Genomic DNA, 26422 nt, shown 5'->3' with positions numbered 1-26422 from the left:
TATTTTGTTGAGAATGCCCATGAGTGGCACCCAAACCATATGATATGGTGAAAGCCCACACATACCTTTTTCCCAATAACTTTTCCTTTAGTACAATAAAGAACATAGAAGATGTATACCTTCACTTGTCAAATATGTGGGACGTGTATAAGTGCCACTTCATTCTACTACACAATTCATTCAATCAAACGAATAATAAAATTCCTTCCTAATGTGTCCCAGAGCTCTGTTTTCACATAATGCAGCATTCAGGCTCAACACCAACCCAGAGTGCCTAGGCGAGAAATCGACCAATGAGAGTAGCAAACAGAACAGGAATAACTCTTGACAGCACAGGAGAGCATTGGAATACACCTGCTGAACATAATTCAAATTGCAAGAAAAACAATGCCAGATGTGTAAGGTTTTATGTTCAGGCTAGATTCCAGTGCATAATAGAAAATAACCTCTGACCTATCATATCCGATCAGACAGGATGACTACGTTTTCTTAACTTTTAGGTCTTAATTTTTATTTTTTTCTATTTTGGGCCAATAGTGCAGCCTAGGGAAACTATGAGTTATCTTCTGGCAGTTCAGAAAACAGACTCCAGAGCCAGATAGCCTGACTTCTAATCCTAGCTCTACACTTAACTAGCTGTGTGACCTGCAAGCCACCTAAACTCTATGGACCAGTTGCCTTATATGTAAAATGAGGACAGTATCTACCTCATGGTGTTGTTGGGAGGATTAAATAAATTAATCTGCAACAGTGCCTGGTACATAGTTAAACAGTGCCTGGTACATGGTTAAGTGCCACTTTATTGTTAATTATGATTATTATTGTCACACAAATGAAGTTTTTGAAAAACGTAAGTTCCACCTAAAATTTTTTCATAACATTCTGTTATGTATTTACATAACTTTATCTACCATTAGACTATAGCTTTGATTTACCAACTATGATTTATTCATCTTTTATACCAAGAGTTTCACACTATTCAAGGCACAAGTATATGTGCCAGTTCTGTCCAACCTTGCATTTATAAGGTCCTTGCTTAATAAAACCCACAAGCCTGCAAGGAAAAAGAAAGCTTCTTGGGACTATTCAAACAAATGGTAATAACTTCACATACCAATAAAAGCGCGCGCGGACACACACACGCCCTCTATTTTTTATCACAAAAACCAACCAGAGGACCCCCCCACACACACACCTTTTACTTCAAAAGCTGGGAGTAACGGTTTAAACTGTCCCACCGGAAATGCTTCCGTTCTCTGAGAACCCTGTACAAGTGCTTGCGGGCATTCCTAGTTTCCACTATCCCTGGAAATATTAGGTATCTCAGGCCACACCTTTAGATTTGGTGATAGTTACTCGAAAATGGAATGACGAATAGTCTACCCAATCCTTTTCTCACAGTGGCATAGGAATTCCAGCCAACAGCAAAATATTTTGTTTTCTCTTAATGTAGTGCTTAGAACTCAGATAAATCTGTGCTCGGCCTCCGCTAGACCAGACACTAGCCTTGTGACCGTGTAGAGAAGTCTCATTACCTGCAAATCTGGGAGAAAATGCATGAGCACACGCACAGGCACTCGTAAAGCTTATACTCATTCTTAAAAATGATGCCTCCTAGGGAAATACCAGCTGGCCCTGACGACGTTTGCTGGCACCGTGTTGATGGCATCACTTCCGGCGCGCCAGATTCGGGCTTTCTTGTGCCTGAGAAAGGGCAGTCCTGGTTTTTACACGGGAGACGAGCAGAGTACTCTTCTGTCGGTCGCGAGGAAGGTGGGTGAATTGCTCACCCATCCCCACTGATCCTGTCCCGGCTGCACTTCCCGCAGCTGTTCTCTGCGAATAGGTGGATCATATCCCTGGATGTCCTCTGCCCCAGTGGAACAACAAAAGTTCCAATATCTATTCGCTCTTTTTTTCCATTTTGTCCATTAGTATGGTAGGGAAGGGGTCTGCTTAAACATTCAGAAAGTTTTAGAGCGGGTGATGTGGGAGCTGAAACTTGGCAGTATGGAAATAATAAGGGTGCTTTAGTGATGGACTGCTGTTATTTGGGGGCTAATAGGTTTTGAGGAGATCCCTGTTATGATAAACCTGTGGCAAAAAGGTAGATTAAATTCGAGAAATTGTAATTAATGTATAAAATAGGTATTAGGTTGCAGTCGTTTTGGTCGTGATGTGGTTCTTTTAAGGTGAGCTTTATGAGAACACTTGTTTCTAAACTAGATGACTAAATCTTGTTTTTTGTGTGTGTTTTATGGAAACTTGTTTTCCAACCAAATGATTACATTTTATTTTGAAAGATGTTTCAAGGAAATGGAATGCATTTATCTTTATGTTCTGTTTTCGCTTTATCCTTTGATTTTTTTTTAAACCCACATTTCGTCTTAATTTTAGCTGTCAAAAAATACATTGCACTTTTCAGAGGACTGTCCTGTGTAGCGATTGTATATTAGCTGTTTTATAAAGAATAATGAATGGTAGCAACAGCATGAAAGTAATAGTAATACTAAAAACTTTTATATTGGACTTCCGTGTTTTATCCCTTAGCATTATATTCAATGATACTGTTATTTATATAAATTATATAAGTGTATAACAGGTTACTACAGACTTTAGAAATTTTTGCTAACTTTTACACAACTTTCCTATAAGTTTACAAAAGTGTATATTGAAAAATAAACCAAGCTTTAAGAATTTTGCCTAAGTGAATGGATTAGCAACTAATGTCAGTTTCAAATATTAACTTTGTTTCTCTAATTCTTTTCAAGGAATTATCTGTAGAGTAAGTATGCTAATATTGAATAAGACAGCAAGAGTTTTTTCTAAACCATCGAAAAGGAATATTTATGAATATTTAAGAAGTATTAATTTTCATCCTGGAAAAGTATTTCTTCACAAACTAGTATTGGGAATTGAAACTAGTTGTGATGATACAGCAGCTGCTGTGGTGGATGAAACTGGAAATGTTCTGGGAGAAGCAATACATTCCCAAACTGAAGTTCATTTAAAGTAAGTAGACATTATCTTACTAGTTTACACATTTTTTGGAAAAAGTAAAATGAAATAATTCTTTTGTATTTATCATATGTGAAAGTCAAATTTTAGGAGTTAATTTCTTCTTTTGTGCAAAAGCTTGTAATAACTACTATAGAAAACCTTAAACTGGCCTTTAAGCTCTCACTTGGCTGAGAGATTAATTTTCCTAAAATCCAATTTTATCCTGTCCTTCCGTTATTCAACACTTCTTCCATAGAATGCTTCTCAAGATTATTTTGATAATTTCCTTCATCAACAAATAAATCCATAGGAGTTTGTTGTGCACAATTTTGAACAGAGACATTATACCCTTAATCACTACATACTGAGTTCTTATAGTGTGCTGCATTATAAGACACACATATTTGAAAATACTTGGCTTACTAACATTCTTAGCTATATAATGATTAATTTGAAAACTTGCCTTCAGCTATAATATATGATTTTTCTTCCTCTGTTTTCACAATCTTAAAATTATAAAAAGGTTTTTTTTTTCTTTTTAATTTTTTTCAGAACAGGTGGGATTATTCCTCCAGTAGCTCAACAGCTTCACAGAGAAAATATTCAACGAATAGTGCAAGAAGCTCTCTCTGTCAGTAAAGTCTCTCCAAGTGAACTCTCAGCAATTGCAACTACCATAAAACCAGGACTTGCTTTAAGCCTAGGAGTAGGCTTATCATTTAGCTTACAGCTGGTTGACAAATTTAAAAAGCCCTTCATTCCCATTCATCATATGGAAGCTCATGCACTTACTATTAGGTTGACGAATAAAGTAGAATTTCCCTTTTTAGTTCTTTTGATTTCTGGAGGCCATTGTCTATTGGCATTAGTTAAAGGAGTTTCAGATTTTCTGCTTCTTGGAAAGTCTTTGGACATAGCACCGGGTGACATGCTTGACAAGGTAATTATATAATAATTAATTTCTCCATTCTTTGTTAAGTATCAGTTTCATTCAATTAAATAGTAATACATGCACTACTACAATTCATCTAAATATTTCTGAATAGTATCATGTTAGACTGAAAATGTATGTGTAGTAAGACAAAAAGAAAAAAAGTAGTCCCCAATTTATAAAAGATTCTTTCTTACCCATTGCAAATAAAGTGATAGGACGTTTACATCAGCACATAAAGGCTCAAATAGTTTGCAGATGCAGTTCTGTTTTTAATCAAATAGGATAATATTGTGTGCAACAAAGTATTTTGTAAAATGTAAAGCACTATAAAAATGAAATAAGATATATAAAGATAACATAAGAATATTAAAGATGCACAAAATTCTGTGGTTGTCACAATTGCTGACACCACCAAAAGCAGATTTTTTTTCCTTTGTTTTAGAATCCTACAGAACCTACTGCCATATACAAAAATCGTGCTGCCAACAGCTGAAATGATTGAAAGAAATAGGGCAGGTTTTTATTTTTGAACTTCATCGTTAAGCAGTCATTGTTAACTTCAAACCTATTTCCATCCCCAACAGAAGAGCAAAAGTAGATAGGGAGGCAGGATTACCCACTACTGATCAGATTGTCAGAAAAAGCAAGACCGCTTGTACTTATTGACCACCACCTGTAGTCCACATTTGCAAAAGTACAGCAAGAACAAGTTCCGTTCTGGGAGAACGTTCGCAAGTCGGATTCATTCGTAAGTCTGACAAAGTGAGTCTTACACACCTTTGATACAAATATACAATGTAAAGCATAAAAAAACTACACACACATACAAAAATACGGTAAATAAACTTTTTACTTTTACAGTTATCTTAAAATGGTGGTACAGTACAGTACAACTGGCATATACGGGATTACATGGGTGAACTGACAAGAAGAGAGTTACTAATCGGAGGAGGGAGGGCAGGTGGGAGATGGTGAAGCTGCTTTTCCTCTTGCTTCCGGACATCCTGGGCTCTGATTGAGCACTGTACTTACTACTGTACACTGTTGTACTACAGTAAGCACATAGCACAACTGTGACAATGTCCGGCAGACACATGAGCTACTTCTGCAATTTGTTCGTATCTATGAATGTTCATTATGCAAGGTCCGTTTGTATCTGTGAAACCTCGCAACTCGAATGTAAGTCGGGGAGTTACTGTATAGCATGCTTTATTCATCCAGGTTTTTGTTTTTTTAGTAAAATTCATTTCCTTTGCATCTTGTTTTTAAAATGTGCAATTTTATTACTCATTATAAAATTTTTTGTTTGTTTTTGATAGGTAGCAAGAAGACTTTCCTTAATAAATCATCCGGAGTGCTCCACCATGAGTGGTGGGAAGGCTATAGAACATTTGGCTAAACAAGGAAATAGGTTGCATTTTGATTTCACACCTCCCATGCAACGTGCTAAAAATTGTGATTTTTCTTTTACTGGACTTCAGCACATTATTGATAAGACAATAATGCAAAAGGAAAAAGAGGAAGGTATATTTTTAAACAGTGATGTTGGACAAATAAATAATCCTGGGTTGTGCCTAAAAATACCTGCTCATTTCTACAGGTATTGAGAAGGGGCAAATCCTGTCTTCAGCTGCGGACATTGCTGCTGCAGTACAGCACACAACAGCATGTCACATTGCAAAAAGAACACATCGTGCTATTCTGTTTTGCAAGCAAAGAGACTTGTTATCTCAAAGTAATGCAGTACTGGTAAGTTTTCTCATCTCATCTTGGAATAGTAGTAACACTTTAAAGTATGTTCTTCAAAGAGCTTAACTGACCCTGCACATGGAATGCCATATGCTAGCCCACATAGTATAAAATATGCAGAATAAAGACTTAAAAGCCATTTTTTGTACAGGTATGGCAGCTTTATGGGACACCTGTACAGCCTGTGTGTCAAAAAAGCCCAAAGCTGCATCTTCTCATTGAATTTAGAAGAGGGTTTACAATAAGAAATGAAATGCAATAGCTGGTGTCTTTATTTTTAAAAAAATAGGCTGATTTTCTTCATATTTGTTCCTTTGATGAAATCCTTTTAATGTGTTTCAAAGCCTTGATAAACTTCTTGTTTAACTGTATCTGAAACTTCATTCTTTAGAAAATTATAAAGTGAGAAAATATTTAAATGATGGTAGGTTGACAAAATGGAATTTTACATGAATATCAAAGATAATGGTTTTTTTAAGAATTATGTAGTAAAATGAAAAAATGCTTATAAGTAAAACTGCAGAGCCCAAAATATTGTATTATGATTGTAATTTAAAAAGTTTAGAAGAAAATATATAAAAATGATAGTAATGGTTATATGCTGATATTAAAATTTTTGATGACTTTTTTCTTCTCCAAATTTTTATTATACAGATATATCACTTGCCCATTATCCACCTATCAAAATGTAATGTTTTCTTATTGTATAATGCGGCGGTTTTCCCCAGGTTTAGCTAATAGCTTGGCTCATATCCATATGTGGTATTTGTTAATTTTGGTGTTCTCAATTCCTTCAGGTTGTATCTGGAGGAGTTGCAAGTAACTTATATATCCGAAAAGCTCTGGAAATTGTAACAAATGCAACACAATGCACTTTGTTGTGTCCTCCTCCAAGACTGTGCACTGACAACGGCGTTATGATTGCGTGGTAAGCCACGGGATGTATGTGCTTCACTCATAATTATGTAAATATTAATTGCGATTTCATCATGCTAAATCTTTAAATCTTGGGCTATTTATTTTATTTTAATGATTCTTATTTAGGAATGGTATTGAAAGATTGCGTGCCGGCCTGGGCATTTTATACGACACAGAAGGCATCCGCTATGAACCAAAGTACGTAGTACCATTCATAATCTTTATGCAGGTTGCATTACAAAAGTCAAAACCTAGATTTTGCTTTTATATGTGAGGTTTTCATTGACATTCTGGTGGTACTTGAAGGAAGATTACATTAATTTCTTTCATAAACCTAGGAGGTAGATACCTTCTAAGAAATATTTTTGCTACCATATCAATTATAAAAAATTGGATAAATAATAGGTTAGAAACAGGCAGTGAGTAAGGATGATGAATTCCTTCATTTGGGACCAGAATGGAAACCCTGTCCATGGCCTGGACCTTTGAAATGTCAAGACCATCTCAGGATCAGCTACTATGCTGGGAAACTTAAGGAAAATGTGCAAAAAGGATTTGGGTGTGTGAGACTGGGTTGTGTATATGCTCTTCTACCCTCAGCTGAGAAATGGCCAAAAGATAGCTGTTTCTGCAAGCCTTATTTCATCTCACAAATCAAAGTTCCAAAGAATAGCATAGCTTTTCAATTTGTGATCAAGTTCTGGTCTAAGTTAATTCTGGAATAGTAAAAATAGTAAAGGATGATTATTATGTTTCATAATCTAACAGTTCTATTTTCAGCATTTTTTCATCTGATATTTTAAAATGTCTCAGCATTGTAGTCCATAACTGTAGCTATGTGACCCACAGACTCTATGGCTGATTATAAAAAAACAGTTAAGTTAGTAGAGGCAGAAGAAACCCCCATATTGATGGCCTAGCCTTTGAGGCTGCATATGATGGCTTTTTTCAGGTTGGGGTCCAGTTGAAGCATTATATCGGGAAACAGTAAAAAAGCAGAAATATGAGGTCAAAAATATTTACTGAGGAAGAACAAAGAGTGTAGAATCTAAGACCTCTCCTGCCAACAGTGACAAAGGAAGGTAGAAAATGAAAAAGCCAGATTTTGAAACCTCAGAGAAGAATCAATAGAAACCTGGGGAATTTCTAAAGTAGGAATGGATGCAGGTTTGACTTTATCTGTATGGTAAATTGTTTCCATCCTTTTAGCTTTGTATAGAATTATAAGACGTTTTTGTTATTTTTCTGTTTTTTAAGTTTTTAATTATTTACAGTATTTGAGAGCAGTAAAATTATTTCTTTCAAAACAGCTCAATCCCCAAAGTCATTGAGTTGTATATTAGATTATGTATAGCTTTTTACATGTCAAATATACCTCAAAGTGGTTAAAAAAATATCTCCAAATTAAGATTTTTTATTAATGGAACTAGCCTTTTTTCACCCATTATTTTGGTTTGAGATCCCACTGTATTTGTATGTATTCAAGAACTGTCATGATATATGATTAATTATACATTAAATTCGTAAATTGTTTGTTAGGGTTCTAAGCAAATAGTCTGCAAAACTAGTGACAGATCTGGAAGCAAATACTTGAAATAATGTGATTTGTCTGATTATAATGCAGATGTCCTCTTGGAGTAGATATAACGGAAGAAGTTGAAAAAGCTGCCATAAAAGTACCACGATTAAAAATGAAGATTTGATTTTTGCTTTTCAAAAAACTCCTAAAGGTAGTATTTCAACATTCAGTTTTGACTTTTTTGTATATCAAATTGTAGGACATATGTAATATTAATTGTTCATCAAGATTTTCTTTTGTTATTCCTTTTCTTACATTTGATGTTTTACCTGTTCTTCTGAGAGACTGTAATAGTGTTATAGTCTTAGAAGGAAATACAAATTTATCAAAAACCAAAGTAAAACATCTTATAGGGGAAAGAATGTACTGATGTTGGCAGGTAGAAAAACAAACCTGCAGGAAGAAATACAGTGGTTCTGCTAAATCCTGGCCCCGTATTATACAGGCCTAGATCTTTCCCCCCCTTTCTCATTATGATAGTAGAAGCTTTTTGTTGTTGTTGGCTTCTGGTAAAACATTAGTCTGACTTTTCTAGTGCAAGAGCAATTTTAGAAAGGGAGACAGGTCAAGGTCATGTCAAATCATCGAATTCTAAATCACGACCAAGGGTGACTTTTCGTAACACAGCGGTTCTCAACCTGTGGGTCGCGACTCCTTTGGGGGTCGAATGACCCTTTCACAGGGGTCGCCTAAGACCATCAGAAAACAAAAAGATACTTACATTACGATTCATAACAGTAGCAAATTACAGTTATAGAGTAGCAACGAAAATAATTTTATGGTTGGGGGTCACCACAACATGAGGAACTGTATTAAGGGGTCGCAGCATTAGGAAGGTTGAGAACCGCTGCACAACAGAATGTATATTATTAATTATAAAAATATAGATATGTTCTCTGGAGCAAATGGAATGTCTGCATTTCTTAAAACCCATCTGAGATTTTAAAAAATATGACATGCAAGTAATTTCTCATTGTGTATTGTACTTTTTAGTTGACCACATATATTTATATCTATTATATTAGAAATTATATGTAATTGGCTAAAATACAAGATGAAAAGGGTTATATTTTTGTTTTGGATAATTTCCTTTGAATCTGAAACATTGTACTGCAGGTATCATAAGTTTATAACTTTTTTTTCCCCCTACATTAAAATAACTTTGAATGTTATCTTTTTTTTTTTTTTTTAAAGGAGGGTGCAGCTCACAATGGCCCATGCGGGGATCGAACTGGCATATAGCCCTAAGTACATGTAGCTGCTATCATCACATCATTATTGTTATGTTATGGCATGTTGTGGAAAATAACTACTAATTAATACATATGTTCAATGCAGCCCAGGTAGACCATTTGAAGACATTGAGCAAAATGAATAGAGAAAAAGGGGCTTTAAAGGATACAGTGAAGCCCAGCTTGCTTTTGTATCAAATCTATGCTGCTGTAAAATAGCAAAAGCAGACATACATCAAAATTCCTATCTACTGGCAACAGTGCTCTTTGGGCAAAGACATTGTGTGATTCTAAGCCACAAAGAGTATCACCCTTTTCAGGCACAAACCAAAGGTACTCAATATGTATGGAGAATGGTCAACACTGGTTGCCACATTTTTTAGGCATACTTTTGTACATGATAGGTAATGAGTTCAGATTTTTTAAAAGTAAAATGTTTTAAAAGCATATATTTTAGGTTTTAGAACCCTCATGCATTTTGTAGTATTTATCGTCATATATCTCAAGGTATTACAGAGTAATAACATGTGGGCTACTCTGAATCAGGCCTTTCTAGCCCAGCATACCAGTTAAAAAATATTTCTAACACTTGATATGTGTACTAATTATGCCACTTGTGTCAGTTGCTATATATTAATAGTTTTAATCGCTGGTATTTCAGAAAATTCTACTTATTTTTTGAAACCATAACTTTGACTTGATTTTAATTTAAGGGACATCTGTTAAGTATCAATATCAAAAACTTCCATTAAAAAACGATTATACTGAGTTATGTAATGTGTTTTACTACCATTAAAAATTTTTTTTAAATGATTGCTCAGGAACCCTTTCATACTAAAATGCTTTTATTGGCCTTCTGCAGGCTCCGAATTAGTTTTCTGTACATGTTTCCCAAGGTCGTTCAAAAACACTATTCTTGGTCTTGATACTTTTATGATATCTGATGAAATTGAAGATGAAAAGGAAAAAATATTATGAGAAATAGCGGCCTTTTTTGTTGTTTTGAAGAGTCCCATGAAATTAGTTACAGGAGACATTAAAGTCAAAGAATCTCTTGGTTGAATTTTAGGTTTTAATTTTCTTCGGTGCTTTTTCCCTAAAAATTAGAAAGCCACAATTAAATGTCTCTTTCTTAAGCATAAGAACCCTAGATATAGTCTCACTGCCTTCAATTCTATATAGTTCTATTTTCTTTACATCACTAAAACATATTAAGAGAACAGATCAGTAGCATTCAGACTTGTAGATGTAGGGGTGCAAAAATCTTTGGGGACTAATATATGGTTGCCAACTTTTTACTATGCCAAGTTGGCACTAATACAAGAACAAATGCCAACTATCATTAAATATCATTTTGTAAAAGAAGGGATATTTTAACACCAAAAGAAAGTGTAAAAGCATTATCTCAAAATGATGGACTTTACATGGAATGAAATTAACTTTATCAGAAACTTGCTACATTGTCCATCTTTTTCTTATGTTACTACAAACCTGTGAAAACTTCATAGACCATTACTGGTACACAGATTGTTATTTAGAAGCCAATATTAAAGTGAAGAAAGAACGAGACTGACTTTATTCTTGTGTGTAAATTACTTTTAACTAAAGGAGCTATACAAAAACATATTCTTCTACCTGTAATATTCAGAAATATAGCCTCCCTCAAATACGAAATGAATAAATGAAGTTCTTTCCTCTCCTTTTGTTCTCTCTCCCTATTCTCTCCATTTGTGACTGCAGCAAACTGATTTTGACTTCTGAATGGTGCTATCTGCTTTTGACTATAGGACAATATACCAAGTAAGACTGATTTGGGTCCTACACTAAGCCAACATGAACAGGGACTAAGCCTATGTGAAATCAATAAGTAATTTATTTTTCCTATCACATGTGTAATAGGAATTGATAAGTAACATTATAAGATCTGGACTCTGATCTTGCAGGCCTAGGCACTCACCCAATCATTTACCAACTATATGTAAAAGTTTGCAGAGTATTAATGGAAACAATGTGTGCCCTAAGAATTTATTAGACAAGTTGTACATGGAACAGAAAAATGGCAAGGCCATAATTTAAGTCATACTTACATGTTTTTTTTCTGAATGCCTTATTTCTGTGCATGGCTTGTGAGAAAAAGCTAAGAGAGATTTCTGTCAAGTGATGTTAGTAGGGAAGCCTTAGAAGAAATGATTAACATTGGCTTGTAAATGGGAAGATATTTCAGGTACACAGAATTACAAAAGCAAAATTGTACAGATAAACATTTTTTTGGTAGCCTCTACATTTTGAATTTTTAGAAATGGAACGCAGAATTATAAAGCGTAAAGGCTAGAAGTTACCTCAGAGAAAAAAGAAAAATCAATTACCTTTTTTAAAGACAGGAATTATGGATGGCCCTCCATTTTTCTCCAGACTAAAAGGAAAACATTATTATCAAAAAACTAGAAATATATAAAGACTTAGTGCATCCAGGTACCATGCTTAATGCCTAATGGTCTAATTTATGCATGTTACCTGCACTAACTATACATGTTACCTGTCGGTATTTTATATTCAGTCACTCATTACTGATTTATCACTTAAAACACCTGGAACATTAAATCTGCTTGAAATGATCAGGGAAGGCTTCATGAAAGAGAAACATTTCATCTGGGTTTTGAAGAAACTAGGTCTTCAAATGGCTGAGGTGGGGGAGGGTATTCCAGAGAGAGGGAATAGGGTATGAAAGGTTCCAGTACTATAAAACAGTATGGCATGTTCAGAGGGCACTAGGTAGTCAGGTGTGGTTAGAATTAAAGGTATCTGGAGATGGGATGGAGGATAAAGTAGAGAATAAAGATCAGGTCATGTTATATATTAAGAATACAAGAAAATTTGAACTTTATTTTCAAAGTACTGGGTTACCAATGTAGTGTTTCAAGCCAAAGAATAACAAGGTGTACCTGTTAATGTGTGTGTGTGTGTGGCTTTAAAAGAGTATTTTAATCATCCTGTACATGTAATATATAAATGCGGTATTGCAAAAATCCCCCGGCAATAAAATGTAAGTCTTAATTAAAGTTAACGTATTATATTAAAGATAGTTATCACAAAGGTGTTCCTGGTTAGTTTGATGAGGAACATTTGCTGTTGTGGACTTGAATGAGGCCCAGGCCTCAATCTGTTCATATGCCAACTTCATGTTCTATATAGTGTAACATGAAACTAGGTAGTGTTAATCTCAGATTATTTTCATGCAGGGTCAGGTAACAGCAGTAAAATATGCCTGTCTACATACTTCAAAATTTGTACATCCAGCTCTCCTAATCTCCCATTCTTGGTGCTGAATGGCGGGCAATAGAGATGGTATAGATTCCCCAAAAAAGCTGTTATGATCCCAACCACAACCAGTCTACTTTCTGTTTCCAGTAGTGGGATCAAGGAATATTTTGTGGAAGCATATGTTTATCCATTCCCAAGGTTCCAAAGTTGTTTTAGTAATCTTTTAATGCATTTCCCATGGTTTCTTTAAAACTTAACTCCTTCACAGGATTGTTATGAATAATAAGGGGAATAGTTCATAGAAATGCTCTAAGGAAAGTGCACAGCACTCTTAGTCATAGGAGTAATTATTTGCTTACCAGTTCCACCTCACTTAGTAACCATTCTTATAAGTTTACTAAGCCCTGGTCACTGCTTATTTATAATCCTGGAAGTTGAATGTTCACAACCCTAGGGGTGCCATTCACATCACAGTCACTGTAGATTTGTATAGTTGCTCCAATCATTTTCCAGCAGATGGCACTAAAGTGTCCTGAGGAAGAGTCACCTTTTTCTATCTCCCAAAAAGTTGCCACAAGGCTAGCTGTGGACGTGACTATAAAATACATCATTTATCCTAAAGTAATTTTTTCAAAGGCTAAATATTTTTTAACATTGTCAATTATAGCTATTGCAATTTAGATTTCCCTGGCTTTTTATATAAAATTAGGTAATAGGTTTTCAACTTTTCAAAGAATTCAAATTAAAGTGACTCTGAAGATGTATTTATTTTTCTCTATACACTTAAAATTGATTTTTAGAACCAGAATACACTATTGTATCCTATTCTTTTCTACTATCATAAAGATGATAATATAGCTTGAGTAGATCTGTTTCCTTTATTTAAATAATGCTATTTTGCAGAGAAGACTTGTAATTCAGCTACATTTATGGAAGGAAATGTGCCCATCGTAAGGAGAGTCTCTTTTTTCATAACTTAAGTTCATGATGAACCTACAACATTGATGCCAAATCCCCTGATTAAATACCTGGCAAACTTTGGCATGCGTTTGGCATGGGTGTGATTTAGCCCTGTTTCCACCCTTGGAGTCTGACCTACCTTTGGATTAAGTCCAAAACTCCCATTTGATGTCAAGGTCATGGTGGTGTTCCTGGATGGCTCAGAACTCTCAAATGACCCCAGTGTACCCCAAAATGCCTTCTTGGATCTGACGTGGAGGCAACCAGTTCTCCCTAAAACTTTTCTGAAATGTGAGTCATCCTAGCTAGACAGGATCCCCAAGATCTTGTATTCTTGTCTGCACTCACAATTCTGTTGCCAAGTTTCGGAATGAAAACAGGCTTTGGCTGTGGACGTTTAGAATGAGGTTTATCCTTTGGTATAAAAGGCATATATTCATATCAAGGGTAGTTCCCCTTGTGTAATCTTCCTTAAAATTCCCTCTGTCAATAATTTCACTACTGCAAACTTCAAATATAGGCACAATACCTTAAGGATGGAAGTCCCACTTTTTGTTGTATTTGAAATTCCTTTAAAAATGCTGGGTTAATACTTGCATCTCTGCTGATATTATTTGTTATACGGAGGAACTGATTAGGCTTATTCCTGCATTCCTTTAATAGGATGCGGAAAGCATTTGCATTGTAAGTTAAGTAGCCAAGGGCACAGGAGCAAGCTGCACGAACCTAAATGAAAAAGAAACAATTTCTCCTTAACCACTGAGCTTTGTTCTTACAATACTTAACTCAGCACTCTCGTTAGATGTTTCATAGGACTGTCCCTGTAGCTGTGTACAGCAAACATGTATGCCAGCCAATGGCAATCACAGCCATATTTTTAGAGAGGAGTGTCAACTGCCATTGATTTCTAGTAGTTGTTCTCAGTCCTGACTGCATTTTAGAATGACCAGGAGTTTTTTGTTGTTGTCGATGTTGTTTTGTTTGTTTTTTAAACCCACCAACTGTATCAGATTCATCAGACTCTTGGGGTAGAATATGGACACTTAAACTGTTTTTAAAGTGCCACAGGCAATTCTAATGTGTAGCCAGAAAAAGAGCCATTGAGTTTGAACTAAGACAGTGGGTCTCAGCCTTGATTGCGCATTGAATCGCCTGGATAGCTATGAAAGTTACTCATGCCTGGGTTCTACCCCTCCACCCCAGAAACTGATTTAATTATTTTGGGGTGCAGCCTATACATCATGATTTTTTTCAAAACTGCTCAGGTATTAGGAAACCAGACAAGAGCCTATAGGGTAAAAGTAAATTAAAAATAAGGCACTCAGAAAAGCAACTTAATTTTCTTCCGGCAAAAACCAAGAAACAAGAACAAGTATTAGGCGCCAGGACTCCAGAAAAAGTTCTTTCCGTCTTTGAAGGAAATACCCTTGGTCTGTGACCCTGAAATAATTAGGTTGTTCATATGATTAATTCAAGTATACTTCTGGGCAGTTCTTAGGAAAATGTGTTAGTGGTGGCATAAGAAATGCCACAGAATGAACATAAGCCAGGCCCATGCAGGGCACCTGAGGGTTAACATATTGGTCTTCACGTTGGCATATGACTGCTGTATAAGCTCATGTATTTGCCATGCCTTGAACAGTCATTTTCCGTATATGGTCCCTGGAACAGCAGCTACAGCTTCTTGGAACTTGTTAGAAATGCACATGCTAGGGCCTACGCCAGATGTATGAGATCAGAAACTCTGGGAATGGTGCCCAGAATCTACTGTAACAGGTTCCTCCAGGTGACTGCAGTGTCCCCTAAAGTTGGAGAAACACTGCCTTACACCTTGGGGGGAAAGCACAGGGGAACACTCAGAGGAAAACCACTATGGGGCCCAGCATTCTACACGCGCCCTCATCTCTAACCCAGCATGGCAGATAAGAAATGTTGTCCAGTGGATTTCACTTTCATTCATTCCAAATAGTCATACAGGTGACTTAGTGAGATCACAAAAACTAACCAGCTTTTATGAGATGTTTTATAAATATTTTAATTATAAATTTCTGATTTGTAGCTTGAATCTTAAATATCAAAATTAAAACAAATGTGCGCATTTTGTGGGAACCATGATTGTGGATGGCGGATGTATTACTAGAAAAATCATCTCACTTTGAGTTAGTAACATGAACTTTTATATACCACAATCAACTTGTGGAGAAATTAGCCCACAGACATGAGAGGCAAATTATATTAGAATACTTCAGTTTCAGAGTTATTTTTCTTTTTACCTCATCTTTTCCTGAGTACAAATTATAGCAGAGCCGTTGGATCGTCCCTAATGTGGTAAATGCTTCTGGAATACCAGCTCGAGAATGAGCCAGGCTCGCTATTAAATTCCCTATAAATTAAACAAGAAAAAATGCTTGTGTTATTTGATGTAAACTAATCTACTGTGCTTTTGTTTATTTTCACATAACATTAAAAAGATGTGAGTAACAAGACATCTCTGTTAATGAAGAAGTGCTGAGAAAAGGCATTTATATGTTAAATGTAGAATAAACTGTCCCCAAAATTATGGTTTGGTTTTCTGTCACAAACAGTAAAAGTTAAATAGATTTATTTAAGAGAAGTTTTCTTCCCCATGGATTCAGAATATATTTTGTTTTAAAGTTTCAGTTATTTTTAAAAAAATAACTATGAACATAACGATTCAACTACCTTGAGAAAACTTACTATGTCCTTTTTGCAGTTCAAATGGCTTTGAGTTAAGAAGAGCTTACTGGTATTTTAAAATCAAGCAATGGGTTGCTCATTGAAGTTTAAACTCATTGATGTTCTTGCCATGAAAAAAATATTTTGGGATTAAAAATAAGTGATCTGGTAATTAAATAAATGTGCAATTACCAATTTAAAACTATTTCAGTCAAATTCTTGTATTATTTTTAGAGCTTTCATGTGATATTCTTTCACAGTATTGTTGCTGTGTTGGAATAAGTGTAACACAAATTTTAAGATATCAATAAATGTATTTTTATCTTTATGAGTGGATACTTTATTGAGGTATTAACTGGGTTTTTATTCTCCTTGTATTCCTGCTCCCTCCATTATAAGCCCAGAAGACCTTTGTATTTATTGTCTCCAAATGGGGAGGGCTGGGTCTTATGGCCTAGAGCTAAAATTGTCTAAAAATAATGTTTCTTTCAGTCTTGTATCTTCAAAGGCCTGACTTTATAGAATGCATTATGCTAGAGGGGAGGGAGAGAGGCGTCTTTACACATGGGGGTAAGGAATGGGGAACAAATGGAGAAGGGTAGAGAGCCTGAGACTAAGGACATAGTAGGAATGGGAGCTTTGAGAGGAGGATGACTAAGTGGTGCACATAGGAAAACTGGACACTTGGCAACAGAAATCCCAGTCTCTGCGAAAACTCTGTGCCTTTGGAGCCTCTTCTGGGAACCATGTTACTAGGACATTGAGCACATCCTTTATTTTACGGTATACCTGAGGCCTGCATAGGCTGCTGCTCTTGAGATACCCTGGACATGCATATGACTCAATTTTTGAGATTCAATTCCTACTAGCCTGGGGAAATTAAAATATTTGAAATCTAGTATAATATGGTATTTCTTGCATATACGAGTTTTGGGAGTAAAATTAAACTTACAACAATTGTTTTTCAGAGTTATAGAGTTACTATGAATTAAGAATGTTGTTTAGAGAAAAATATAGTTAACAACTTCTATGCATTTTTCTATCTAGTTTCCATTTGCTTGAATTTTCCTCCCTTTTTAAGTAAATATACCACATAAAAATATAATTCTATGGAAGCAAGTGGAGTTTTCTTTGCTGCCTTCAGTGATCCATTTCAATTAAAAAGCAAATACCTTATTTACTTATTTTTTGATAGTAGTTCTTCCATATGGCTGCTGTACTGATAGTTTTATGTTGCATTAAGAGTGATATATTAAGTCAATTAATTTTCGATCATCTGGGGAGTTAGGTCTGGAATGGATATAGTTACACAATTAGCATTAAGCGTGTCAAGAACTCTGTTGGGCCATTTTGCCTTGTTATATTGCATATTAATGTAGATAACTCTTAGATGTGAGCAAAATGTGCACAACTGGTTCAAAGGAAACTAGAGAGAGATATATCAATAAAATCTGCCACTATTATAAGTCAATGTATTAGCTTATAGTTGAAGTCTCATTTTATATTCTGGAAAAATTAAGTAGGGGTTTGAGAAAGTAATTAGGGAATCTAAAAGGCCATGTTTAGAGTTACTCTGCTGTTACTTGAGGTGCAAAGTAGACTTACATTGTTCCATGTAGACTCATTCTTTACATCGTGTGACAGAGTATCAGGCTTACTACTTTATTATTGCTCAGATTACAAAAAAAAAAATTGAAAACAGTTTTATGTGGATACAGTTAGCTTCTCATTATTTCTTACCTGTCAAGACGATAGTAGCAGACTGAACTGAATACAGACTATCAAGTAAAATAGTAATGCCTCTTGCAGACAAAGTAACATGGTCCACATCTATAATGACTTTAGCTAATATAATAATCTGAAAACAAAAAAGAAGCATAGAATCATTGAACATTTTCTACTCAGCTTCTCTAATTAAGCTTTTATTTTTTTATTATTTGATACTTTTTAGGAAGGTAAGAGGATTATTCTTTCTATTGAGTATGATTCAATAGAAGAGAAACAAGTGGCAGGGGTAGGAATTAGAGTAGTTGTTCCTATCTGATCATTTCAGTAGCCATCGTAGGCCATATTATTCTTTCTACAACGTTTGCAACTTTTATATCCTTGAAGTGTGAGTTCGTAGAAAATACTTCTAAAGGTCATAGAATAGAAAAAGAAGAGAGAATAAGACTAAAAACCCAGATACATATAGTTGTCACAGGTTGAAGAATCAGTGTGGTCAGCTAAAAATTTGCAGTTAGAAAACTTGTCTTGGACTCTCTCATGTTTCTCCACCTGTTTCCTTATAATGTGAGAGTGATGAAAATACTACTTACTACCTGCGTATCAACCTCAGAGGGTTATTATAAGCAACAGATGATGTATAAAGGCAAAAATTCCATTTTAAGTTATAGAATTTGATATAAATGAAGAAATCCTCAGAGGTAATGGAGTTTTTATGACGTGGAAGGGGCTGGTGTGAAAATACTGTGAATTTTACAAATAAACATTTTCCCACATCTAAACATTTTTCTAATTTTTAAGTTTTCACTAAAGAGGCATATTTACTGAAGTTTTAACCTCCAATTTTATACCTGAAATGCTGCCATTGCCTTCTCAGTTTCAATGGTTGATTCAAGAAAAGGTTCAAAAATTGATATGGTTATTATTCCACTTTCCAATATTAAGTATTGTTGATAGGGATCATTGAAGGCAAAAAGGGTTAATGCATAGGCTGCTCTTAAACAGATATCCTAGAAATAGGAGAAACACACATTATCTTTAACTTATTTCATTTATCATATTATCAAGGTAATAGTTTTTAAATTCTTGCCCATTAACATATATTTCATTTTTATCTCTGGGAGCAAAATATAACATTACTGTATTGGGGAAAACAGATAATAAAGTTACCCCAGAATGTTATTGCACAGATGAAATAGAGAATTAGATTGTAGTATCAGGGAAAAAAAGAGAGAAGAAAAGAAAAACAATTTTAAGTTTCAAAGGGAATGTTAAATTACTGATTATGCAAATGAATACCTAAATGGTAACAGGAAACTCCATAATTTCATTAGCCCTCAACATTTTTATTTCAACATATTTTTATTTTCATTTCAATATTTCAAAATAGAGCTGATAAATCAAAGCTTCTCTTTTATAACACGCTATATGCTGCATTTTATGCATCGGGGGATGATTATCATACTTAAAATAAGTTCATTTGTAAAATTCAATTGTACTATATTCTAATGGGGAATAAAATAAAAGTGACTTACTTTTAAAAATCACATTTTAACATTCTGGGACTGGGCAAACAGAGCAAGCCATTTTTCCTTTTGAGTCAGCCTGCTTGCCAAAGATGAACAACTATAGCAGAACTTCCAGAAAGACCCAAAGGATAGAATCGTATCACTAAATCTTATTTTTAATATTTGAACAGTATAGTACAGAGAGAAGAGAGGGAGAACCATTCATCTTAGCGAGTTTTCTTCTGCCACTATGAATCACTATATAAAAATGCTACAAGTACATATTTATAGATATATCTGAAATATTTATAGATAAAATTTTATGATGCCTGACAAATAATCTTTGACAGAAGAGCCAAAAACATACACTGGAGAAAGAAAGCCTCCTCAATAAATGGTGCTGGGAGAATTGGAAAGCCACATGCAAAAGAATGAAACTAGGCTGCTATCTGTCACCATGTACCAAAAATAACTCTAAATGGATCAAAGACCTAAATATAAGACCTGAAACAATAAATTGCAATAAATAAAAAGCATAGGTACTAAACTTATGGACCTTGGGTTCAAAAAGGGTTTTATGAATTTGACCTCAAAGGCAATGGAAGGAAAAGCAAAAATAAATGAATAAGACTATATCAAACTAAAAAGCATAGCAAAAGAAACCATCAACAAAACAAAGAGGCAAGCAACCAAATGGGAGAAGGTATTTGCAAAGAACAACTATGATAAGGGGCTAATATCCAAAATATATAAAGAACTCATACAGCTCAGCAAGAAAAAAACAATCAATCCAATTAAAAAATGGGCAGAGGATCTGAACAGACACTTCTCCCAAGAAAACACACATGGTCCACAGATATATGAAAAAATGCTCAACATTACTAGCTATTAGGGAAATGCAAATCAAAACCACAATGAGATACCACCTAACACCTGTTAGAATGGCTATTATCAACAAGACAATAACAAGTGTTGGAGAAGCTGTGGAGAATAATAACCCTCATACATTGCTGGTGGGAATGTAAATTGGTACAGCTGCTGTGGAAAACAGTGTGGAGGTTCCTCAAAAAATTAAGAACAGAGTTACCATATGACCCAGCAATACTTCTGGGTATCTACCGGAAAAATCTGAAAACATTCATAAAGATATATGTACCCCTATGTTTAATGCAGCATTATTCATGGTAGCCTAGACATGGAAACAAAATGTTTTTGTTGTTTTTTTGTTTTGTTTTTTTATTGGGGAATTGGGGGGATGGGAACAGTGCTGGGGAATTGGGGGAAGGGGAACAGACAAGTTGCTGTCGTTTTGTTCTTCAATCTAGTTGTGGAGGACGTTGCTTCACTGGCCCAAGTTGGCACCATCATTGCGCTCTTCCTGTGTGAGGCAGATCAGTCGCCGGCTTCTGGACGGTGGTTCACTGTGGCTGCTGGCCACTCACACTGGCTGCCAGCTACACACGGTAGCCCATGGCAACCCACTGCCACAGGGGCTGCAGCCTACGCCATCGCCTGCGACTCACGGCAGCCCAGCTCCAGGTTGAGCTGTTGTTCAGCATCTTAGCTGTGGAGGGCAGTGTCACTGTGTGGGATCCGAACCGGGGCCCTCTGGCGTCCGAAGCCAGTTCTTGACCATCGCGCCACTCGGCCGGCCCGAAACAAAGTGTTTTTGATAGATGATTGGATAAAGAAGATGTGATATATATGCACTGGAACATTACTCAGCCATAAGAAATGACAAAATACTGTCATTTCGCAACAACATATATGGATCTTGAGAACATCATGCTAAGCGAAGTTAAGTCAGACAGAAAAAGTGAAGAGCCATATGATTTCACTCACAATGTGGAATATAAAACCGAAAGCAACAAATGAACAAACAAAAACTCATAGGCACAGAAAACAGTATGGTGGCTACCAAAGGGAAAGAAGGGTGGGGAGAGATAGAAAAGGGTTAAGGGGGTCAAACATATGGTGACAGAAGATTTTACTTTGGGTAGTGAACGTGCATTGCAATATACAGATGAAGTATCAGAATTGTGCACTTGAAACCTATATAATATTATTAACCAATGTCACCCCAATAAACAATAAAATTTTTAAAAATTATATGATGCCTGAGATTTGACTCAAAAATAACATAGGGATAGCAAGTGGGTATATGGATGAAATAAGACTGACCATGAGTTGTTTGAAATTTTCCATAATAAAAATTATATGCACAGAAAGTAGTCACGTGGCTCTAGGCAAGACAAAAGGTATTAAGTACAGTCAAAGGAATAGGGTCCAGAGAATGAAGCAGTGGTAACAGGTTGGGAGAAAAAGAAGAATGATTGACAGTGGAATGGGTGAAGAAAAGGGAGAAAAAGGGTAGCTCTGAGGAATAGGGTGATGAGAGTAAAATGTGAAAGAAACAAGAGTAGAGGGAAGAAAGGTGGCTTAAAGAGTCAGACATAAATTCAGTCTCCTTACCCTATTATTCCCCATGTCATTAAAGCAGAATTCCATTTTTTGTGTACCACAGTAGAGTAAAATTCTGTATTTAAAAAAAAATAATGCAAACTTCATTTCTCCCCCTAAAAACCCTCCTTTCTTCCTCCAAAATCTCCCAGAACTGAGAGAGATGTGCTTGGTAATGTTCTTCCCTAATTGCCAAATGCACTGTAGACAACAGACAAAAGGCCCTGAGTTTCTTTAGGGTTAGCGCTATTCAAACTGTGGCCTATGGACCAGTGACAGTCCACAAAATGGTTCACAACAGGATTACAGAAACAGAATAAGCATTTAAAAGAAACAGCTCTTCCTTACAATTAATACATGTAACAGAAGAAGGGATTTTTGTAAAAAATCACCAGTAGGCAAATGCCACTGTAAACATTGTTGCATCAGTGGATGCTAAAATTGGTGAGCAAAAGTACAATGCAAAACAGTATTTGCATAGTCTCCAAATGTCTCACCTCAAGATACTTATTAATTACAAAGGAAAGGACAATTACTTCACAGTGGAGAAATATGGCAGATACCAGTTTAACCAAGTACCCAATGCTAACATCGCCAGTTACAAGCATGTCAATATCCTGTGTCCTGAAAGGATGCACTGGGAAGGGGAGTGAAGAAGACCACATCACTTCTGTGGTATTATTGCCCAAATGCATCACCTCATTTAATTATGGGATAACATCAGGTAACTCAAATTGAAGGATGTTCTACAAAATAACTGGCCCAGATTCATCAAAAATGTCAAAATCGTGAAAGACATGAAATCCTGAAACACCAAGAATACAGTTTCACAGATTGAAGGAGACTAAGGAGACATGACGCCTAGATGCAATGTGGAATCCTGGGTTGGATTCTGGAACCGAAAAAGGACATTGGTTGAGAAAATTGGCAAAGTTTAAATAAGGTCTGCAGATTAGTTAATATGGTATCAATGTTGACATCCAGGAAAGCTGGATGAAGGATATACCAGAAAACTCTGTATAATTTTTGCAAATTTTTCTAAAATTATTTCAAAATTTAAAGTTTTTTTTTTAATTAACAGATTGCTGGGAAAAAGCTATTCCTTCATCACAAATAGTTTGAGAAGCACCATTCTAGAATATTGAGTAAGAAGTCGATAATTGAGGGTTGAAAGTTCATAAAATTAAGTTAAAGATTTGATGCATGCAGGACAGAAGAGATTCGCTTTTAGGTTGGTCACCAACCTTTAAAACTGCTACATTTCCAAGATGAAATGCAACAACTACAAAAAATTTGAAACAATATTATTCTATCATTACAAATTAATGACCTACGAACAAGATTTTACATTTCTTGTAATACATTTAAATATTGCCATGAAAAAGACTTGAGGATAATTTGAGGATGTGGTCTGAAAAACATTTTCTTCTAAATGAGCTCTAACGTTGTGTAAAGGTATTACCTTATCTTGTGAGTGAAGAAGATAAAGGACATCAGCATACTTAAATCCTTCATTTTCTTGTAACTCATTCTGTAACAGATTATTCCTTAGGACAATGCATGCCAAGGAAAATGCCACTTCAACCTAAATATGTGGTTTTCAGAAATTTATTTTTCACTCATATGTTTAGCAAATGACATTTTTCATTATACAGACATTTATATGGGATATGCTAATTCAAAGATACCATAAAATCTATTGATTCCAATTCAAGCACTAGTAATTAGAGAGTGACATTTACAACTTCTGGAAGAATGTCCCTTATAAATTGAACAGCTGGGAAAATATCCTTTGTGTGCTGGCACAACCACAAAACTCCATTTGAGGGCATAGTTGTACCCCTTCCATATCTAAAAAGAAAATTTTTTAAATGTCCTGGCATGGGTTAAAAAGCCGTTTTGAACTGTTTATTAACTACTGACCTTTTAGTTATAAGGCTTTCATGGAATGTCTATCAATTTAAGCAAAGCTCTGGGGAGTGGTACTGAGGTATAGCTCTAGTTTTGGACTCACTTATTGCACATTCCAAACCCTTTAGGAGGATGTAAATGAACCTGTTTGTTATTAGGATTCAATAGGTAAGTGTTTAAAGTACTACACTCGTACATTTCTATGAAAAATGTTATGAATTTGAAAAACATGAATATTATTGCAAAAATATTTTCTTTACTATACAATGTTATTTGAGGAAAAGTATTACAATGTAATTATGTTCTGCTTTAACAAATTTAAGAACTCATTGAAAATACAGAGGGTGCTAAAAAAATACACACATTGTAAGAAAACTGTATTTAAACTGTAATACTCAATATATACTGATAACAAAAGATGAATACAAGTCACATTTGACTTCTGCAATTACAAGAGGTGGTCAAAGAGGTTACCATGAGTGTCAACACTTCTGATTACGGTAAACTACTCCTTGAGCAATGTTGACCAAAGTGTCCACTTGTATACATTTTTTTGGCACCCCCCCTGCCCCGTATATACTGAAATATAGGTGGATACAATTGAAGTAAATTGTTTTGCCCTGAGAATGCATGTTTTAAAACAAAAATGTATTTTTATGTGGCATTTTCCATATTCTTAAGACATTTATTTGTACTTTGAAAGCCAGTAGTTTTTAGTATAATTCAAGCCAAAAAAATTGCTAGCATATGCTCCTTCCTTTTTATCCCCAATAAACTCCTGTCATAATCTTTTTCATCGCCAGAAAAGTCACATAACTTATAGTATCTTTTCTGATAACAAACACATTCCTTAAAAGAAATAATACTATGTTTACTCATACTTACATATTTTCCTTCTGTTATTTCTATTTTCTCATTTCCAATAGAGTACTTACCAAATTTTCAAGAGGAAATGTATTTTTTGTTATCATTTTTGCCTCATCAACTATAGATATCCTGAATTTCCAAAGCCTTAGTAAAAGGATTTGAAGTAAATGGAAGAGTGAATGACTCTTCAACAACTCATAGTAATTCTTCATAATGTCCACCCTTGAGAAAACTAACTGCCAGCCAAAACAGGCTGCTGGTAGAAGGTAGGGCTGTTTTGATGGTGCAGCACTGGCAGGATTCACTTATATCTGAGAAATTTTGCTACATAAATCACACATCCTCATTATCCCCGCCCGGTTTCAGCAACCAACAGAAGAAGCAGAGAAGAAATTCTGTGAATAATCAAATATCTGAGGAATAAAACTTCTTTGATGGGTAAAGATTTAAGACTTTCAAATTATATTTGAATAAATATTTTGATAAAATTTACTACTATCTTTGTAGCAACTTTTTTTGTTTAAAACTTCTAAGATTTTGTTTAAAAGGTCAAATACTTTTATTATACTTGTGAACTTGCATAAAGATACAAATTATTCTTACAAAGTCATATTTCTGTTAATTTTTACTACAGAAAAAAAACACCTTAAAACCTTATGTATACCTTAATGATAGGAGAAGGGTGATTTCTCAGTAGTTGAATAAGTATTGGAAGAGCATTTTCCTGTACAATAAATTGTTGACTAACCGGATTGCTTGTATGGGCAACACCTATAAGAAGCCACATGTCAATGAGATACTTTTTTTCCATCTTGAAAATAGTAAAGTCAAACATAGTTTGAAATGTTTGACTGATAAGGTGTCTTAGCATAATATGATTAGTAAATTGCATTGATGCTAATTTACCTGAATTAAATTTTTAAAAGGGAAAGTGAATAAACATGGAAACTTTACTGTTAAAAGTACAGATAGTTTTCTAATCGTCACAGAAGAAGGAAATTAGAAATGCTCGACTAGCACTTTAACTCATTATACCACTTTTACTCATTAGGGTCTTAGAGAAATAAAAAAATTATAATTGCCTTTTATGGATTAAATATTGCTGAGGGCTCTAACAGTGGGGACAGAGAGGAAGAGAAGTATCTTCATATTTTAAAAATTGAGAATAAATTTACAAACCAATACAAATGGACCCCACTGCTCTGATGACACTCAGAAGTGTGCCTTCCGCAAGTTTACTAATCCTGAGTAAGCGAATCAATGGTGCGATTCCATTCCCTTCGCATATTTGATTCTGATGCATCCTGCTGTCCTTACTTAGAGCTATGACTGCTTCACCTCCTGGTAAAGAAAAGCAAGAAACATATCTGCTCTCCAATGTTCCTGTTCTACATGGTGCAGATTTATATGGAAAATAACTTACCAACATACTGCATTTTAGCTGATGGTGACAAAAGCATATTTATTATAAAGTTGTATCCAATCTGTTCCGCCATATACTTTTGTTGTTTCAGTGTTTGTCCTGCCAAGGCCCAAAGCGCTGCAGCTCCTTGCTCCTTCACATCTATTTCAAACGCCTATTTTCAAAAATTTGATTCATTCAGTGAGCATTTATTTAACA

General features: G+C 35.1%; 2 protein-coding genes across 3 annotated transcripts in view; one reads left to right on the top strand and one right to left on the bottom strand.

The window, feature by feature from the left end:
• Nucleotides 1–1608: 1608 nt before the first annotated feature.
• Nucleotides 1609–11111, top strand: OSGEPL1 (O-sialoglycoprotein endopeptidase like 1). 2 transcript variants are annotated; one of them, XM_019626496.1, is made up of 9 exons: nucleotides 1610–1773; nucleotides 2772–3012; nucleotides 3553–3940; nucleotides 5254–5458; nucleotides 5535–5683; nucleotides 6481–6611; nucleotides 6728–6799; nucleotides 8226–8331; nucleotides 9375–11111. In XM_019626496.1, exons 2-8 carry the CDS (start codon nucleotides 2792–2794, stop codon nucleotides 8302–8304), a joined length of 1245 nt encoding a protein of 414 aa, XP_019482041.1. In that variant the 5' UTR covers nucleotides 1610–1773; nucleotides 2772–2791; the 3' UTR covers nucleotides 8305–8331; nucleotides 9375–11111. The 2 variants fall into 2 exon arrangements, with proteins under 2 accessions (XP_019482042.1, XP_019482041.1); XM_019626497.1 differs by lacking the exons at nucleotides 6728–6799; nucleotides 9375–11111 and having other exon boundaries at nucleotides 1609–1773; nucleotides 8226–8332.
• Nucleotides 10234–26422, bottom strand: part of ANKAR (ankyrin and armadillo repeat containing) — a 52844-nt gene continuing 36655 nt past the window's right edge. Inside the window, exons 15-24 of the mRNA XM_019626498.1 lie at nucleotides 26225–26378; nucleotides 25981–26142; nucleotides 25466–25572; nucleotides 23486–23608; nucleotides 18907–19065; nucleotides 18071–18188; nucleotides 15907–16016; nucleotides 14163–14359; nucleotides 11779–11825; nucleotides 10234–10508 (exon numbers count right to left, since the gene is read on the bottom strand). Coding sequence (XP_019482043.1) covers nucleotides 10258–10508; nucleotides 11779–11825; nucleotides 14163–14359; nucleotides 15907–16016; nucleotides 18071–18188; nucleotides 18907–19065; nucleotides 23486–23608; nucleotides 25466–25572; nucleotides 25981–26142; nucleotides 26225–26378 — 1428 coding nt within the window. The 3' untranslated portion in view covers nucleotides 10234–10257. The remainder of the gene's footprint in view (nucleotides 10509–11778; nucleotides 11826–14162; nucleotides 14360–15906; nucleotides 16017–18070; nucleotides 18189–18906; nucleotides 19066–23485; nucleotides 23609–25465; nucleotides 25573–25980; nucleotides 26143–26224; nucleotides 26379–26422) is intronic.

Source organism: Hipposideros armiger, unplaced genomic scaffold (assembly GCF_001890085.2).
Source record: "Hipposideros armiger isolate ML-2016 unplaced genomic scaffold, ASM189008v1 scaffold_680, whole genome shotgun sequence".
NCBI classification, from domain to species: Eukaryota; Metazoa; Chordata; class Mammalia; order Chiroptera; family Hipposideridae; genus Hipposideros; species Hipposideros armiger.
The sequence above is the reverse complement of the archived record's forward strand: the minus strand, read 5'-3'. Positions and strand labels throughout refer to the sequence as shown.